This window comes from Parasteatoda tepidariorum, chromosome 1 (genome assembly GCF_043381705.1).
Source record: "Parasteatoda tepidariorum isolate YZ-2023 chromosome 1, CAS_Ptep_4.0, whole genome shotgun sequence".
NCBI classification, from domain to species: Eukaryota; Metazoa; Arthropoda; class Arachnida; order Araneae; family Theridiidae; genus Parasteatoda; species Parasteatoda tepidariorum.
Genome location: NC_092204.1, coordinates 14740524 through 14761142, shown reverse-complemented (window position 1 = coordinate 14761142; position 20619 = coordinate 14740524). Strand labels below are relative to the sequence as shown.

Here is a 20619-nt window from a genome sequence, read left to right as displayed (position 1 = left end):
AAAAACGTCAAGATCCAGCTAGGGAACCTCGGGTGTGCTATACCCGTCACACACAAGTGTGCCCTTGAGGAAATAAGATAAAATAAAAGAAATTCATGCCTATCAGAACAAGTTACAGTTACCATGTTAGTCCCATTTACATGGTATTCAAAAATGCTCGAAATCAATAAGTAAATTATGACTAATAGAAATATATATTTAAAAAAAAAATGCTTAAGTGCCTGCTTCACAATTATGAGATATTTAAGAACACTGAAAATCAAAAGGTAGCATAGGTTAAACGTGAATAATTTTTCCCCTCAGCTTGTTTACAGAACTGTGCTTCGATGCCGATTGAGAGAACAGTTTATACCACGAACTACCTCTTCCATTTTCAACAGATGAAAAAAGAATCGGAACTTAAGGAGGTGCACAATTTTTTTTATTAGTTTGTCAATTTCATATGAGGCAGATTTTTTTATAAAAAAAAAAAAAAAAAAAAAAAAAAAAAAAAAAAAAANAGGAAAGACCACCTCATCTCTATGTAGCGACCACCTCATCTCTATGTAGCGACCACCTCAATGTACGACCACTTTTGAGAGGCACAGAATTTTTTTTGCCATAGATTTTGTACTGAAGAAATCGTTTAGGGGAGATCATCAAAACCTTTTCCAAACATGGAAACGGTTAAATGAGGAAACACGAGAAATTATCAAACCAAAATATATTAACAGAAGAAATAAGTAAGTTCAAATATATTTATGCATAGCTCTTATCTAGAGAGTTCCTTTTGACAGCCTCATAATACAGTCACAGTGCACTAAAGACGATGCTATCAATGATTTAGTTTTACAGTTGAAAGTTAAATGTAAAAAATAAAAACTTATTTCAGAAAAAAAACCATTTCAAACAAACAATTTATGTCCCAGCGAAAAAAAATGTCCTCCAATTCATTCAGTTACTTAGAAAAAAGCCTGAGAGTTGTCAGGTCTTAAGTAAACAGAATCTTTATGAATAAAAAAAAATCTAAATGAAATCTCAAAATTACTTCTAAATGCTAAATATAAAAGGCAATTTAAAATCTTAACAAAACTAGATGAAGCTTTAAGTTCTGTTGAGACAACCATATTGATAGCAGTGTGTGATTTCTAGAACTTAACTTACAAACTTAATTAAGGTACATACTCTAAGAAAAGAACAACTGGTTGAAAACAATAGCTCGATTAAGCACTCTCTTGGTTAGCTGCATTTATTTTAAAGCTTAATTACTCACAAACACATTAACACAAAATAAATTAATAAAACATTGTAAAAGAAAATTTATTTATTGCTTTCATAAAAGAAAATAGTATCTCTTTTAAAAATACATCTTTTATCAATAGAGTAAAATTATCACTCGGAAAATAAACATGAAGTCTTGACAAATTGGTGGTGAATGGTTTGCAATGATGTACAAATGCAATTAAATTACAATTGCGAGCAATAATGTTCTTTAAACAAACATTAATTAATCAGACATGTCAGAAGAAGAAATTATCTTAAATTTTTTTCTCAATGTGTACATTTTTTATTTTTTAGTACTTAATTTTTGTTTTGAGTGAATTTTATTTAAAAGTCTCATTTTTATGCACAAAAAGTAACAATAACAAAATTTAAAGACAGAAGAAATAATTTCTCAAATCCAATAGTAAGATCGAAGCACAGATTTACAATGATATTAAGTGCATGGGAAAGTGATTAGGTACTGAAATACGCGATTCAAGATTTTCATGTCGTAATATCACATTAAAAATAATTTCAATCTAACTGTAGCTAAATAAAAAAGGGGGCAAATACACTACCCTACAATAAAGGAAGAGACACTTTCACTGAAATATTCAGAGGATTATTTTGTATCTTTAGAGTTGTTTAGTTTGTGCGATTTCTCATACTTTGCAATAAGGTTGAAAGGTTTCAGAGGTTTGAGAGGCAGACAATAAATTACGAAAGAAAACTAGTATTTTCAAGTATCCTATACCAGAAAATCAAGCAATAAGCTTGTAACTTGTACCGATTACTTTAATTGTTATTTGCAATAACTGCATAAAACTTCTTAATTTTAGTTTAAATATTAATGGAGATATGGAACTTTTTATAAAAAAAGCTTTTTTTTGTCGTTTTGCTATAACTTAAAAAATATTCAGTAAAATTATACAAAATTTTTGTAGCAATATAAAATTAAATAACAAAAATCTTGTTGCAAAATTTGAAAAAAGGAAAGGACTTAAGAAGGCTAGGTTTAAGAAATTTTATGCAGTTATTAAAAATAACAACTTAAGTAATTGATACAAGTTACAAGCTTATTGCTTGATTTTCTGATTCTTCTTGATTTCTTTTTTTTTTCGAGAAATTAAAAAATACATTTGTATACATTTACAAAATAATTCTTGTGTTACAAATTAGAATTTTTAACAAATTTGATACTCATTTAAAAAAATGAGAAAAACACAGTTTTTTTCAAGCTAACAATCTTTTAAATGTTTGCCATTTTGGAATTACTTTTAATATTACCAGTTTTATGCTCTTGTATTTGTCTCAGTAGTTCATTAATTCTAGTTATTATGGATTTTATTTTCCTTAAAGTTTATCTGAAATTGCATTTCTATCTAACAAATCTGTACAAAAAAAGTCATTGTGCGTGAATGAGAACTTAGAAAAAAAAAGAGGGCACTGGTAAGGTTGGAATACATGCCTCATTAACAAGATTTTGAATAAGTAACAAAAATTATATTTTAGATTAGCGGAAAAACAAGAAAGTTTCATCGGAATATAAGCTATTGATTTGCGGAAGTCTGCAAAGCAAAGGTCTTGAGATTCACAGAATTCTGTAAATTAGAAGAATCAAATGCCTGATTTATTTACAATTATATACAAACATAATATTAAATTTATATATATACATTATTTAAATAATATAACTACGATCAAAACAATTTAAATATAAAACAAAATAATTAATCATTACAAGCATGTAGAAAATTTGGTTCGTTTGGAATTTTTCAAGAAAGTGATTATTGCTTTAATGATGCACAATTACAGTAATAGAATAATAAGTATTCTGTAACAAAGCCTTTTAATTCTAGCATACATTTGTACACTTTATACAAAAAAATAAATAAATATTTTTTTTTTTTTTTTTTGAGTTATGAAAAAAAATATTGCATAAAATAATACATTTCATAAAAGAAATTATTCTTTAAATAGTAAATGTATTTATAAATGTTTTAATTAAAATATTAAAACGTAATTTAGGTGCTTTAGCAAAAAAATAATTTTGGCAGATATAATTTGAAAAACATAATAAATGTAATTTTTTTTTTAAAAACAAACAAGAAAACATTTTTTTAGAATGACTTACACAGCTTTTAAATAATATATATAAATAAGTATATGATAATCTTTCAAGAAAATTTTCAAGTGAACAAAAAAGTTACCAGGTTAATTTTCAGTTCAAAAAAGTTTATAATACGTTTATAAAAGTTTATAATACAAGTTTACAAATAAAATATTTAAACATAGAGTTGCATAATTTTGTTATACAATAAAAACTGTTGCATCATTGACTTTGATAACTTATAAAATGGAAAAACTTAGATTTTGACCTTTTTATAAATGTGAAAGATCACTTAAGTGATTTATTAGAGATTGTATGTATTATTGCATTCAACAATTGTGTGATGTCCTCTTTTAGTTTCTGTTTGAATTGAAAAGATACCTCCTGTACCTTAGTATAAAAAAAAAAATTAGCACAAGCTAAACAAAATATAGCAGTGAAGTATGAATATGAAACTATCTGGTAATGAGAATATTATGGAATGAAAACATAATCTTTTTTAGTAAATCATATTTCATTTGGCACAGATATTACACCACATACTGCAAGAAATTCCACAATAGCTGCATACAGTTTTTCTTTTTTCATTGTTGCTGATAAAGCCTATAGAAGTATAAACAATTAAAATAATTTTCATTACTGCTTCATCTTCATTAATTTATGGTAAGAATAATCGAGCAAAAAATACTAGATATTAAATCAAAAGCAATTTTCATCCCTTGCACAGAGCATAGCTTAAATTTAAGTATTAACATTTCTGCTGAAACATCTTTCGTGACAGCTAATTTTTTTGGACTTTTTCTTCTAAATCAGATAAACGTGGGAAAATTTCAAAATGCATCGCATAAGAATGTTAAGTTTAAAACCAGTTCTTACAAGGTGGGAAAGTAGAACTGAGGCAATAAGACCTTAAAAGAAATTTTTAAGACATTTATGTTCTGTTTTAGAACTAATAGATGGTGATATGCAGGATATCGAAATAAGAGCGCTAGCTAATTTTCTTTTTCAAAAAATTTCTCATTTAAATTTACATGCTCTATTTTTATTTGGTTTAACATTTTAAGCCCAATCAACATTTCAAATATAATAGTGCAAAGCCAGGAAAATAGCATCCAAATGCTGAATCAATTTTATAGACTTTAACAAATGGGATTAAAGAACAAGGATCAGGCAGAATCTTTAGGAGAGTTATTCAATCAACTATAGACCCTCGCACAAATTGATTGCAAATACCGCCTGTATTTTTTGTAATGAGAAATGGGGCAAAAAAGAAAATGTTTGATTATAAAGCTTTTGACGAGATACTCGATTCAATAAAAAACTTAAGAGTTACTATTTTTTTGTAATTTTAGACACTAGTACAGCATTTTTAACTGAAAGAATATTGAGTGATAACAAATTATTAAAACAATAGGTCTATACTGTGATTAGAAATAAATTAATTGATAAAGAGAAAGCTAATCAAAAGGATATTGACAGACTATTTTATTTAAAGAATTAAAAACTTTATTATTCCAAACATGTCTTTACTTGAAATTTTATATTATTTAAAAATAAAGGTACTTTTCCATTTTGTCAGCACAGGCAATAAATGTTGACAATGCAAACTTACTGAGTGTAAGTTAATTCAACTTCTCTTTTTTGATTTTTAAGCAATTTTTTCTTTGTTTTAAATATAATAAATAGATAAATTACCAAAATTACTTGCACCAGCGAAATAGAACTATCAAGAACAGAACACTATAATATAACAGAACCCTAAAAATATATACAATGGAGACCTGATAATTTGAGGTGTACGGGACCAAGCCTACCTCGAACTTTGGAAAATTCAAGTTTAAATGAAAACTAAAAAATTTTTAAATTTCAGCATTTGTACTGTATTTACTTTCTTTCCCATAGTTTTTGAGAGGGAAAAAAGCATCTTTGGAATCTCCAGAACCATCTTTAAATTTAAGAAAACCTTGGGAAAATTAAGGGAACTTGGGCCTTCTTAAAGCAGCTTAAATTTAATTAAACCAGCTTAAACTTAAAATTTTTAAAGCAAGATCAGAAGAAATAATTAAGTTCTTTCACAAAAAAACGTGCTTTTTTTTAAAAACTCAAATTCCAAAAAAGAAAATTTCACACGGGAATCAAAATAATATTTTATGACATAAAAAAAAAAAAAAAAAAAAAAAAAAAAAAAAAAAAAAAAAAAAAAAAAAAAAAAAAAANCAAAAAAAAAAAAAAAAAAACTAAATTTTACATCTGATTGCTCGGGTAAAATTAAGATTTGAAAACCTTTCTTAACCTGTCTAAGAGCATTTAACATATTTTAATAAACGGTATAAAGAAAAAATCAAAGTAATTTAAACTTATATTTACCTCAGGCCAATTAGTAATAACATCAGTTTTAATGCGGCAAAACTGACAAGTAATATAGATACTAGCTACTGCTATTTCACATGCATCATAGTTCAAGCACTTTTTAGACATATATGCGGTGCTAACTACTTTCCATACAATGTTCACAAAAACATCCCATTTGTGTTGAAATTCAGCTATTTCATGAAGATTCCTTAGAAATGGTATAACATACTAGAAAAAAGAGAAAAAGTCAAGATTTCTCAAGGTCATGTTTTCTTTATATGTATAATTTTAAAATATGATTGCAAAGCTTTTTTTAATAAAATTTACAAAATTCATAAACATTGCTTTTATACAATCATAACTTTTTTTAAAAAGAAAATAAAAGATATATTCATATGAAAATATACTTTTGCAATTCTTTGATTACATTTTATAATTCAATTGAATAATTTTCAAATTTTTTTTTTTGGTATTCAAATTCAAGATATTTAAATTATTACATTTTAATTTAAATATTAATAAATGGCAAAATTATAAACAATCAGCTAAAGAGTTTCTGTCTTGAATACTAAAAATTTCCAAAATAAATCAGATCTTTATGCACTCATTTTAAAAAATTATTTCAAAAGTTCTGTTTAAATTTTGGTTTTTATCCTTTAAAATTACGCAGTTTAAAATTTAACAATTGTCTTTATACCTTGGAATTAACATTATTTTCTGCGAAGAATTTTCTGATGCAAGATTTTAATGATTGTTGGCAAAGAAATTTAATATACTCTTTAATCTTGCTTTTATATTATGGTAGACTTCTTTAACTTTTCATTTTATTAAATTTTCGGGACCCAATTTTTAACAACAAAAATCAAGAACTTTCAAGAACCATCAGCCCTGACATTGCTTCATAAGCTTTTTAACATTAAACTAACCATGCTCCATAGTTAGGTCTAGAAATTTCAGATTAAGAACTACAGTTTGTAAGAATAAAGCTAGAAAATGTAAACATTTATGACAGGTTAAATTTTTGAAAGGAAAAAGTAAAAATAATTTTAAAAAAATTTACACAAAAAGGATAATGACATTAATAAATACCTGATGAGCCAACAAATGATTCAATTCAAACTTTAATGCTCGACAAATTAAATATTGCACTTTGGTTAAACTGTCGGTCAGCTCTTGGAATTCTTCTGAGTTTAGTTTAGGTAGGCTTACTTGGTCCTTATTAAGCATGCTGCAGGGATAGAAGTAACAGTTTAAAAAGATATAGGATTTTTTTTTTTAGAAAAAATATAAGACAACTAAAAATATTGCTTTATGCATATTTTTTTAATAAAATCATAATCATTTAATAATTAAAAACTTACCTCAAATAGTAATTTATTAACAAAATTACTAAGATTTTAATTATAGACTAATAATATCAAAATTTATTTTATTTTTTCATTTCCTGAACTAAAACTAATTATATACCTGAAAACAATATAATTAATATCTCTTTTAAGTTTTTTTGCGACTCACATCTATCAGGACCTGAAATGCTTCTATTACTTCCATGCATTTTAGTTTTATTTGTTATAAGACACTGCTTTCATCAATCACTGAATAGGCACTTTATATTCTCCTTTTAAAGTTAAGAAGTTAATTAAATTTTGCTTGTGGTTGCTATTTTTTTCGTGTAAAAGTGTTAAAGGGCTTTGTTTTAAACGTATTCATCCTTATAAAATTTAACCATTTCTTGAGTGATGCAAACTTTTGTAATCTTTCAAATGACTGCATCAAGTAAGATCCAGATTATCTTTTAATATAAGAGTAATAATTTAAGGGTAAACCTTTGTGAGTTAAGGACCATATTCATTGGGGGTTAACCAATGAAGGGTCGAATGCCTAAGTATTTAGATATGTTGGCTGCAATTATGGTAATTTTTACATAAATATCAGTGTTCTAGGAACAAAATTTTCTTTTATTAGAGATATATGAGCTGTGATGGCTCAGGGGGTAGAGCGTTCGCCTTCCAATGAGGTGAACTGTGTTCGAATCTCAACAATGGCTGGTCAATACGAATTCTGCACCCGGCTTGCACCAATTTGCAGTGCTGAAGTAAAAATATCCTAAGTGGATCATGGGTTTGAGCCCGCTAACCATGGGAGGTTTTCGTGGTTTCTCTCTCCAGGAAAGCAAATGCGGGTTAGTTCCATCAAAGTCCTCCACAAAAGCAAATTTCACCCAATACATGATCCAGGAGTTCCCTTGTCTTCTGGATTGGGTTCAGAATTTCAAGGCTATGGCATTAGTAGTCGTAAAACCAAAAACTTGGGCCAGCTATTCAATGACAGTTATAAAATAGAATATCAGTGATATATTTGCATAAAATTAAATGCTTTTAAATATTGGAATTCATTTAAAAAATGCCGCCGGCCAGGTGGCCGAGTTGTTAACGTCTGACTGCGGAGCCAATGGCCGCGGGTTCGAATCCCGCTCTGAGCATGGATGTTTCTCTCTCTGTGTTGTCTTCTGTTGTGTGAACGAGTGAATGTGGCCCACCCTATGAACGGGTTTGTGGCAGTATGGCGTGGGTAATGTTGCTCGCCTCCGTGACTTTGGTTCACAGGTGCCCACTGGGTAACGCTAAATGAGTAACAATTCCGGCATCTTCTATGGCGAAGAACGAAAAGTTCAGTGCCTGCCGTTATTAAAAAAAAAAAATATATTTAAAAAATGCCAAATTATTTTTTTTCTTCTTTTTTCTATTCATCAAAAATAGATTTATTAAAATAAATATAAAGACAGGGGAAAAGTAACGATTTAATCTTACATAGTGCAAAACTTCAGTTTAAAATAAATTAACATTAAAGATCATGGTTTAAGATGACTAAAATTAAGGGAAAAAACATAATTCAAAAGATTCAACATTTAGTTAGAAATATATATTCAACTTTAAGGCATCTATATTTAGTGACAGCTTTTATGTTCATCTTTCAGTTTCTTGAGCTATAAAAAATTAAATGCAAAGCAGCAAACAGTTAATGATTTTAATTTTTTTTAGTACCAAATTGTTAACAAACAATTTGTTAACAACGATTGTTAACAAACAATTTGTTAACAACGATTGTTAACAAACAATATAACAAAATTGTTGAAAAATAAAGGACATCACAGATAAGCACATCAAAAAAATGATTACTTAAATGTGTGATTCATAACTAGAAAAACCATTTTAACATTGTATAAAAAATATCAGAATTTTCACAACCATGTGAAAAAGCATAGTTTATTTGCCAACAAAAAAAAAAATATATATGTACACATAAAAAATCCATTAGATTTACGAGGAGATTGGCACAAGTAAAGCACACATTTAAATGCACAACTCAGATGTTGTAACAAGTGTTAAAAAATATTCAAAACTACAAGGAACTTGCTTCAGTAATAGATTAAAAAAATTATTTTGCTTCTATGTAAAACTAAAATCATTTTCATTCTCTTGCATAATTTACTGATTTTTAAAGGAAATATTAAAAGTAAATAAAAAGAAACCAAAGGAAAATAACATAATTAAATTGTATGTAATATATATTCTATATCTTAGGCAAGAAAAATTGAACTTACTCCCAGAACACAATCACTATATTTTGAAGATCTAAAGTATCTTCATTCGTTTTAGCACTTAATGCTATAGCTGATGCAGCAACAAGCTGAAAGATGTATCAAATAACTTAGTTATAAAATCGTCAATTAACTATAAACTATTTTAAATGTAAAAATTTCAAATAAATTTAAAAACGAAAACAAAATCTAAATTCTGATCTATATGGCAAAAATATCTTGCATTTTACCTAATAAGATTCATTTGAAATTTAAAACTGATCTAGTGATTACAAATACTTTTCAATAACCACATGGAATTAATTAAGCAAGACCACTATTAACCATGATAATTAAAACCACTATATCCTTTGATGTTAATGCTAAATGAACATGAAAACTCTTTTATTCTTTATGAATGAAGAAAGAGAGAAAAGACCCCTTTGTATTTTTCTATATACTATATGCAGCAAAAAATTGTGTGCCACTCAAATTTTATTATGTTATGAATATCCAGTCTGCTTTTATATTTATTATAATACTCTTGAAAGCTTGTATAATCTTGAAATATTTATAAATTTTTTTAACTAAATTAATTGAAACCCACGATAATGCAAACCACAATTGTATACAAAACAGCATTTTTTGTAATCAGAGTTGGTGCGTCAAAGCATGCTATAGTCAGTCATTTTGTACATTTTTCATAACATAACTGTAAAAATACATTTATCTATTAATTTGCTGGGGAAAATTGAAAATACAAAGTCATTAAAGATCTGGGTAAAACATCACAGTAAAAACTATGAGGTGTCAGAAAACTTGTGAACCCTAATTTGGTACCTTATCAAAGGTAGTTGACACTAACAAATATGTAGAAATATACGTCTTAAACGTTAAGTTAATATCATATTAATTACAAACACATGATCTGAGTAATTGCCTAAATTTCAAAGCATCATAACTCATAAATTAGAAATCATCATTTTCTTCAACTTATAAAAGATAAAACTAAGTATAAAAGGTACATATGTCATTTGCCAACATTGTAAAAATTATTATAATATCTGAAAATAAATATTTGAAATTAAAAGATAGAATCAAAATACCTAAAGGATAGCTAGGGTGTCTAAAATTAATTTGGTACTTACTCCGTCCTCAAAATCAATAGTGTCAATGCAGCGTTTAAATTGATGATAAATGTGCATTGCCCTTGCAATAGTATTACTAGCTAATGCCAACCTTTTACCTAAAACAAATAAAATATTTATTAAAACAGTTTTAATTAGCAATTAAAATAAAATTTAATTATGTCAAACTATTAAAAAACATTAAATTATAATTGATGGTGAACACATACATGCTAGTATTAATATTAACTTATTTGAATAATTAATTTACAGCTGCTGAAAAGAAAAAATACAATAGATTTGATAAAATAATAATACTTAATGCTGATTATAGTGTTTACTATAGCTTCAAAAAACTCAAAATTTTATAAGTCTTTTTGGGCATGTTAGTCTACGAAATGTATGACAAAATGAATGTACAGTGCCCAAAAAAATAAATGAACCTCCCTAAATAATGTGATCTAATAATCAAATCCTCATGTACTAGGATTTTAATGGTTCGAAGAGTGATCGATGATACTTTAAGTCATAAAATTAGATAAAAACGAACATTCTCTGAATAAACCTTTCTTCATAACGGATTATGAACCCCAAAACATTTAGGGTAGCATTAATTTGGGAAATATGGTCCTAATACTTTGATCAGGGAGGAAGTTTGGACCCCTAAATGTTAAATTTACTTTTTATGTATCTCGCCATATTTAAGCATTTTTGCACAAACTTGTGAAAATCTGACTGATTGAGACTAACAATCTGATTGTATTAGTAAAAGAATACAAAATATAAAATTCTAAAATAACAGAACTTTGTTTGAAAGAAACACACTTAAAAGCAGCAGAATTTTCAAAAGAAAGAATAATTGAAGCAATAAAGAAAAAAACAATGGAAATAAAATAAAAAAAAATATTTTTATTTTACTTCCATTGTTTTTTTCTTTATTGCTTCAACAATCTGATTGATCTATTTTCTAAAAATCTGACTGATGATTATAAATATTTTACTTTCAAAAAATTTGATTTCTAAGGAACTATTCAACGGATTTTGTTCATATAATTATTTTGCCATATAAAATTATATTCTTTAAAATATAAAAATTTATGTATCTTACAAATCAAAATTTTACCAACAATTATTAAATAAAATTATAGATAATAAATAGTTACTAAAAAACATTTTTTTCATGGAATTAACTCTAGATAATCAAATTTCATAAATGCATGCAAAAACTTTTCAATTTTCTCCAGACATGGAAAAAAGTAAATTGCTTAAAATTTATGTTTAAATAACATCAAAAATGTAATAATTGTTAAATATTAGGTTTGTTAAATATTAGGAAAAAAAGTACTATGTATTCAGCATTAATAAATTGAAGTTAAACTAGAAATTTAACAATGCAATATGAATTCAATTCATTAATTCATACATAAGATCATTATCCTTTTTGTATCTTTCCTCTCCAAGTTATGATTGTGTTTCCTTTTTTTCCTCCTACCCCATGGCGACCTTTTTAGATAGGTCGCTAAGAGACAATTGGAGTCATGATAAAAATCCCATCTATAATAAAATTAAGAAAACATTTAAAATAACAAAAGAGAGGAAATCTTTAAGTACTCTTAAACATTTTATTAACTGCCATTGAGAAATTTTTTTCCAAAAAATTAATCCTCCTTCCAGTTCATCTATTAAAACGAGCTTTCAGAACTTGAATAATAGACAAGCTATCTCTACCAAAATTTCTCTTCTAATTTCTTAACAATGCATTATAATTTAATACCGTTGAAGAAAAAAACAAATGTAGATATTTTGTGTAGGACAAGTTTAAAATCGTAAATGAAGAATTATCGTTTCAACATATTCTATATGTAAAACATATTCTAACAATTCGACAGCAAAAAGCATACTAAAATGCCATTTTATTATCAAAAATAAAATACTAACCAGCACTTTCAATTAACAGTATTGCTTTGTCTGGAATAAAGCTTTCTAACATTTTGTAATTCAATAACACAACAAATTACACAAAATTAAACAGACTGAAGAAATTTAAAATTTGGTCTCGAGAACAGATTTTGTAAAATACGACGAGTTCTTTGCGAAAGCTTATAGCTTTTGTTTAGGCTTCAGTTTCTGCTCCCATAAATGCATCTTTCAGGGTCATTCACACTGCATGTGTTTCACACATGGTTCAGATCTCAAAATGTTTAATTTCTAAACAAGCTGAAAGCGGGTTTTGCATCGTATATAATTTGATTTCACTGATTCGAGCTCTCGTATTTCTTGTGTACTTGTACATTTAGAGCGAAGAGGAAGTAAAAAAGAATTACTTTTGATTGATATCAAATTAAATCTCTTAAAATTGAGATAAAATCCCTCCTCCTCTTCTTAACTTACGTTGTTATTACTTTCAATTTCTGGAAATAAATTTTTTTCTAGTATGATTTAAAAAATAGAAAATTTTTCCTCAACCTTATCTAATCATCTACTTATCATACTTAATATACAATAGAGATAACGTGATTTTAATTTCGTTAAGCTGAAATTCCTTGTATTATTGAGGAAAAAATCGGAAATGCTTAGAAATTTATGTCTAAAATTGCGTGTTTTTAGCATTGATTCAAATATTCTGCGAAACATGTCCCACTCAGTACTGAAACTATCTGGTAAAGTTGCTGTTGTTACTGCATCGACTGAAGGCATTGGATTTTCAGTTGCAAAGAGATTAGCAACTGACGGAGCTGCAGTTGTCATTAGCAGTCGCAAGAAAGATAATGTTGAAAAAGCCTTGGATCAATTAAAATCAGTTAGTTCAAAAATTGCGGGCATTCCATGTCATGTTGGTAAAGCAGAAGATCGTAGACGCTTACTGGATTTTGCAAAAACTACGTTTGGGGGTGTTGATCTATTAGTCAGCAATGCAGCTGTCAATCCCACCATGGGTCATGTCCTGGATACTTCTGAAGATGCATGGGACAAAATATTTGACATAAATGTCAAATCAGCTTTCTTGCTGACCCAAGCTGTTCTTCCATTAATGGAAGAACGTGGAGGAGGGTCCATTGTTTACATGTCTTCCATTGCTGGACTTAATCCTATGAATATACTTGGGGCCTATTCTGTTAGCAAAACAGCATTGTTAGGTTTGGCAAAAGCTGCAGCAACACAGTGTGCTCAGAAGAACATTAGAGTGAACTGTGTTTGTCCTGGTATAATAAAAACTAAGTTCAGTGAGGTGATGTGGTCCAATCCCTCTTCTAAAGAGGTTCTTGATCAAGCTATTCCAATGAAAAGATGTGGAGAACCTGATGAGATTGCTGGGATGGTGTCATTTTTGTGTTCAAATGATGCATCGTACATTACTGGAGAGAATTTTGTTGTTGCTGGTGGATATTTCTCACGTTTATGAGCCTGTTTTTTTGTATTTATGATGTTTGTTTATATAAATTAGTTAAATTTTGTTATAAATTACTGGTTGTTTATATTTGATTTATGTGTTGATAAAATTTTCTTGGCAAGTTTGACAGGTAAAATCCTAGTATAGCCCACCTTTTGGTGACTTTTGGAAATCTTGCCAAGTTGGAGATTATTACTGGGATCAATGTTGCTGTTTGATTATTAAAAAAATAAAAATTTAAATTAATATAAACTTATTAAAATATTTTTTAATAGAATAAAAATAAATTACCTTTACTCTGATGGCTTAAATACATCTTTTCTTATCAACCAGTAACATACAAAAAAAAAAATTTAATAATAATGGCAATAAATGAAATAACATTTAAAAAATGAACGATGATTCTAACCGGAAGAGATCAGAAGCATAAATGGCGAAAAAATAAACCCATTACCTCTTTTCTAACGAAATCCAACTTTTGCATAGGTGTACATATCAAATAACCAATCAGGTTTAAGAATGTTGGTGGTGTGATCGGACAATCAAAATAATCTCCCTGAAATATCTTCTGGAAACCTAGTTTGGCGAGATTTATAACAATTTCCACAGGGTGAGCTATTCTAGGATCCACCCGTTAGACATGCATTTTGAGAAAAAATTTACTTGATTTAGGTTAACTGAATTACTTTGTTTCTATGGAGATGGTATATATTTATGTAACACAATGTGTAAGGCAAAATTAACTAAATATAATTATAACAAATGGTGAATAGAAAATTGTCTGTCAATTACCAATTTTTTAGTGGAAATGCACCCCATGTTTTTTATGTCATTTTTAAAAAATATGGATTTATTATAAGTATTTTATAATATTTTGAGAATTAAATTATTTACTTATATCTAAAAAATTTTCTCCATTTTACTAATGAACTTAGTAATGTTTGTTGACCAATATTCTGCTTCAAAAGGAAATTCCTTATATTATTTAAGTCAACAATTTTTTTAATTACTTAAATTTTATCAAGATATTTTCACCAAGTCTCTCAATATGTCAATTTTTTTGGTACTACATTTTTGAGAGGTATTAAAAAAAATCACTTGTTTACAGATATAACTGTGCCAACTCATAACAAATATAAATGCTTTTATGTTTGACATAGAAGATGACAAAGAGATGTGTACTATTTTGATTTGTTATTTTTAGCATATTTGACATATTTTGTACGTTGATAAATAAAATATTTTATTTTCAATATCTTTTTTTATTTCTTTTTGTGTTTGTTCTTTCCGTGATTTTTCAGCATTATACAGTACAGAACCCGTTATCCGGAAATCAGTAAACCGGAAAACCAAAAAACCGGAACGAAATTTGATAAATTTTCCTGCCATTTTTTTTAAAAAATGTTTTTTTTCTCATAAGATTTCAGGACTTTTCTTTCTTTTTTGGAAGATGTTTACCTTACCATCATTTTGGAAATAATCATTAGTGTATTACTTCGTTTTTTCAAGATTATTTCCAAAAAAAAATTTTTTTTAGTTGGGTTAAACAATAAAAAAAAACGGCTTTTTGTAGCGATTCAGAAAACCGGAAAAATCAGTTATCCGGAATAGCGATGGTCCCGATCGTTCCGGATAATCGGTTCCCTACTGTATTTGTAATCACAAACAATGTTTTTATTTCGTTTTTTAAAGTTAGGTCCTAGTTCTCATATTTAAGTTAATATTTCTAATTATTTTTAATCAGTTTTTGTCCTGTTCAGGGTTAAAAACCCTCTATCACACTTATTGACATCAGTATTGCTATAGCAGAGTTTGATGTTCTGCATATTTCAAGAATGCACCATGTTTTTCCTAAATTTTTATTTAAAATAAGAAGTATAACAATACGCTGGTTTATGTTTTTTTTTAGGCGGATTACGGATTTTTAATGCTTTTAAAAATGTGCTTGTAATAAAGCTGAGAAAGTCAGGCGCAAACTTATTTGTGTGTATGTCGGAACATATTAAAAAAAGAAAAAAAAATTCTATCTTAAAAGCTATCTTGATAAAATAATAATTTTTCTTTATATTCTTAACAGATGGTGCTGTAAATTTTTCCTCTGAATGAGTAAACTAATGTTTTTGAAATTTTATATAACTATTCGATTAATTGGATGGTTAACGGAATGTAAAAAAAAGCTTTTAACAGTAGAACAGAATTTTCAACATTGCTTCTCTTGCAGGAGGATGTTTTATTATTGAGATATTTAAATTTTCATCCAATTTCATAAATTTATTAAGGTTGTGAGCCATAAACTGATTTAAGGAAATTAATATCACCGCATAAATGAAATGCAAGGGTAAAAATATTTTAAATATAATCTTCATTTTTATGCTTTCAGTCAAAAATATGGCTTTATATATTGAATTATTTTAGATATCTCAAGTCATTCTAAATAGTGCTAGTGCAATAACAGTACAGGATAGCTTGAGTTTCAAGCTTTTTTTTATATTTTTTAAAATTTCTAATGCCAAGGCAAAAGGTACAAATAGAAAGATGAAATAAATAACGAATACAAATGTACGTAGGATAACAAAGAAAGAAGACCAAAGTCATTGCCTTAAAAGTTCTCTTGCTTCCCAATATCTTGAGGACTCAGTGTGTCCATGAAGAGCCCCACATAGAAGCAGGTGGTCACTGCCCAATTTCTCTCCAGATTTACAAAGTGGACAAAAAGGCGTGGTGGAAAGGCCTATGCGGTATAAGTGAGCAGAAAGACAATCGTGGTCTGTATATAAGCGGAAGGCTGCAACTGCATCACGTCTTGGTTTGTCGGGAATTAAAAGAAGAGCTTACATTTCTCCAACTTTTCAAAGCTGTGCGAGCCTGAAGGTCTTGCAATGAGTTGGTTTTACATAAATTTTTAAGGAGCAGTTTGATTTTCCAAAAGGAAGTTGCCATATTTGGTTGTTGTAGCAAATTGGCACCTTTCTTGGCAAGTAAATCTGCCTGCTCATTGCCCCAGACACCACAATGGGCTGGCACTCACTGGAGGACTATTCGTTTTCCCTTCAAAAATAAAGACCTCGAGAGGTCTTGACATCGGGAAATCTCAGGTGTCAAGGGACGTTCATGTGCGCTAATTGATTGTATGGCCGCTTGTGAGTCCGAGAAGAGAACTGCATTTTCAAATTTGTGTTGGAGGGCCAGTAGCTGCTGTAAGACCGTACTCAAGGCCACTACTTCTCCATCAAAGGTGGTGCCAATGTATCCTGCTGGTACGTAGAAAGAGAAAAGTTCCGAAAAGACACCAGCCCCTACATTAAAATGGCAGTCAAATTGAGAACCATCGATAAAAACATGTAGCCAATCGTCGACTGGGTATCTAACCGCCATTGTCTCCAGGGCAAGATTTTTTAGAATAATTGGAGCAAAAATTTTTTTACCATGGACAGTTTTCACAAGATCCAAATTTATTTCGATGTTTGTTATTTCCAAGGGGTTTTTAGGTTTCAAAAGAGGTTGTGCATGACACAGGATTTCAGTGCCGTTTGTAATGTTCAGCACCTGAGTTTCAAGCTTAAACATGAAAATAAATCAGAAGCAGCGACTAGGAAGCCTTATAACGAACTTTATCAGCTAGTGCTACATGTGTTGAGTTTTGCACAATTAACAATCCATAAAAATATATGAAAATTTATAAATTAATTCTGTTCATTTCATCTATAATATTGCTAGATATTGTCTAACTAACTCCCTGGTATTAGAGTTCATGTTGGATCATGGCCTCACTAACAATAATCCTTCAAAGTTGCCTGTCTCTAGCTCTTTGTTTCCAGTTTTGGACTTTTAGAGTCTTAAGGTCTTTTTCCACCTTGTCTAACCATCTCTTGGCCCTGGCACTGCCCCTTGAATATCTTAATATTGTCTAAATAAAACCTTTAAATTCTTATGATTGTAAAATTTGGACCATCCTACTAAGTTAAGGTATTTTCTTTTTAAAAAATGAGTAAAACTGATAATTTATATTANAAAATGTTGTATAATATATATATATATATATATATATACATTAAAGCTGCAATTAATTCTAAAATAACAATTTCACAATATTTAAAGAGACTAGTAGCTTTGAGTATTAAAGCCTTTGAATAATCGTTAAAAATTCATTTTACATTTGGGTAGTTTTTTAATTTTATTTATTCCTATACAATTATTTTTATATTAAATGTGTTTATCAATGTATTTGTCTTGATTGGTTGAATTTGATTAATTCTTTTAAAATTTATTTTACTTAGAGACTGGAATGTAAGTTACCGAAAATGGAATAATAGAAAAGCCAAACTCAATTTTTAAAGCTTTATTTTAAAAGCATGATTTGTAAAAAATTAAACAATAATGTTTATTGCTTCAAATGAGAATATTTCAAACACACAATGAAATGCTAACAAAATAAATTTACACAGGGACTTGTTAAAATGGACGGATTTTCGACTCTACAGAAACTTTTTTACATACACACAGAAGAAATCTTCCATTAAATTATAATGTATATTAACAAAAAAAGCGGAAAGAAAATTTTTTTATGTAAAAAAAGAGTATTTGAAAAACAGTTATTTTTCATAATTATTCATTTATGATATAAATTCACCTGAGAGTATAAAATTAATAAATGGATTGGATAAACCATGAAATGATTGGTAAAATTGTACTTTAAAGCTAAACAGAAGATTTCAGATTTAAAGATATAAACTATCATCTTTCTTATATAAGTATTCATTTTTGAGTTAAGAGACTTGATTAATAAAAATATTGTCACCTACAGTAAAATTTCGATTTCTTGCATCTCTTAAGACAATGAAAAGTTCTTTTACAATGAAGGTTCTGACTAAAAGAAATAAATGTATGTTTAACACTTTTAATTACAGTTAAAAGATGTACTATGTCGAAGATATTAAACAAATAATTAGTTTAATTAATATATTATGTTGTAAGCATTGGTTCCGAGTTTAATTAGTTCATTGTTCAAGTCAAGTAAATAGCATTACATGTCATAATATATATTTAAAAACAAAAAATTCGCATTTTTTTCAAAAATTTCAGGTTGTAGTCACTTCAATAATACTAATAAAAGGAAAACTACACTAACTTTACAAAGAAAAAATGAAACATTTTAAAATTGTTTTAGAGTTGGTATTAAGTTAAAAATGTATAATTGATATATAGGATTAAACTTATTTTGTAATTCATATTCATAAATAACAAATATTCACATTTATGAATAAAGAACTGAACATCTCAAAATGGTTTTAGAATCTATTTTAAAATGATAAAAATAAAAAGTATTATAATTTCATTAATAAAATAAAAGTAAAATGTCTTAGTATATTATTGCTTGAAAATGTTAATAAACCAAAAAAATGCATAAATAAGTCAGAATATCAATAACAAAAATAGCAACAAATAACAAAATTAAGCAGGAAAACAAAAAACATGAACCTCAGAAGTAACTCACTATGTTACTGGAGTTATAAATACACACTATTCACTTTCAGTTTTAAAACATCAAAATACACACTATGAAGAAAAAAAATTTATTCAAAAGTCTGGATAGGGAATAAATTCATCTCAAGATAAGTTTTATAAAGTAAATAAATCAAAATATCAATTACAAAATTAAGCAGGAAAATAAAAAAATATGAACTTCAAAAGTAACTCACTATGTTTCTGGAGTTATAAATACACACTATCCACTTTCCCTTATAAACACATTAAAATACACACTATGAAAAAAAAATTGATTCTAAAGTCTAGATTGAGAATAAATTCATCTCAGGATAGGTTTTATTTAATTTGTCTAGAAAATATAAATAAATTGTATAATTTTTATTTAAAAGATTTATATAACTTTTACACAACATACATACAAAATTTGACAAATCATAACAATGATTTCTTAATCTACACAAGTATTTTTCAAGTGTTACTACAAACATTCTTTGTGTAAAACTGTACACAGTTTTCCTAAACGACCAATGCAATAATTGTTATACTAGGTTATTTGGCTTTTTGACGTATAGAAAATTAGCTAAAAAAATTTAATATAATTTTTTTCAACAGTTAGTAAACGTAAATAAAGTGTCCTTTAAAAATTATTTTTTACTGTCATATTTAATTGTCATTTTTGATTTTTGCTCAAACAATGAAATTTTTAACAAAAGTACTATTTGTTACATATACTGATTATTTACAGGCAAAATTTATACCAACTATAATAATTACAAGTTTTAAACTTGGTTTCGCTTTAACTCAAAACAGTTTTAAAATTGTTAGAATTAAAAATAAAACTAAATTAAAAGGTAGAAATATCCATAAATATGTAAGCAAAGTTCATAGGACATCAAAAGTGCACAGATTTATATGAAATACTTGTTAAAGCGTAAAAATTTCAATTAAATTTAAAAAAAATAAAACCAGCACAAAAAGCACCAAGCTAAGTATTACTTATTACAACTAGCTGGTATAAATTTTGAACAGATAAAAAAATGACATAGTTTTTAGAGATGCAAATAGTTTTGACACATAAAATTTCCCAGAATCTTGAAGTTAGAAAATACTAATACTGTGGGATTAATAATTGACAGTAACTTTTGGGTCAAAATTGTCATTTCATAAATTAAAAAACAAACAAATATTAAGTAGAAACAATCACAATATATAGAAAAAAATAAACTAATACTAGATTTAAGTAGAAATTTCTTTAACCTAATATTTAGAATTCTAAATATGAGTATATATTTATTCACAAAATGCATAAAAAATTTCTTTCAGTAAAAAG

The 20619-nt window shown here is 27.6% G+C and overlaps 3 protein-coding genes across 3 annotated transcripts; 1 reads left to right on the top strand and 2 right to left on the bottom strand.

The window, feature by feature from the left end:
• Positions 1-3436: 3436 nt before the first annotated feature.
• Positions 3437-12505, bottom strand: LOC107443738 (cyclin-Q). The gene is made up of 6 exons (XM_016057694.3): positions 12350-12505; positions 10433-10530; positions 9309-9394; positions 6794-6932; positions 5720-5932; positions 3437-3955 (listed from the first exon to the last, which is right to left on the bottom strand). The coding sequence occupies exons 1-6, from the start codon at positions 12399-12401 to the stop codon at positions 3860-3862; spliced, it is 684 nt and encodes a 227-aa protein (XP_015913180.1). The 5' UTR covers positions 12402-12505; the 3' UTR covers positions 3437-3859.
• Positions 12506-12665: 160 nt separating this feature from the next.
• LOC107443734 (Dehydrogenase/reductase 4) lies at positions 12666-15055 on the top strand. Its single transcript, XM_016057689.3, has one exon. It carries the CDS (start codon positions 12981-12983, stop codon positions 13812-13814), a length of 834 nt encoding a protein of 277 aa, XP_015913175.1. The 5' UTR covers positions 12666-12980; the 3' UTR covers positions 13815-15055.
• Positions 15056-16826: 1771 nt separating this feature from the next.
• Positions 16827-17369, bottom strand: LOC122273783 (uncharacterized). The gene has a single exon (XM_043057787.2). The coding sequence runs from the start codon at positions 17367-17369 to the stop codon at positions 16827-16829; it is 543 nt and encodes a 180-aa protein (XP_042913721.2).
• Positions 17370-20619: the final 3250 nt, after the last annotated feature.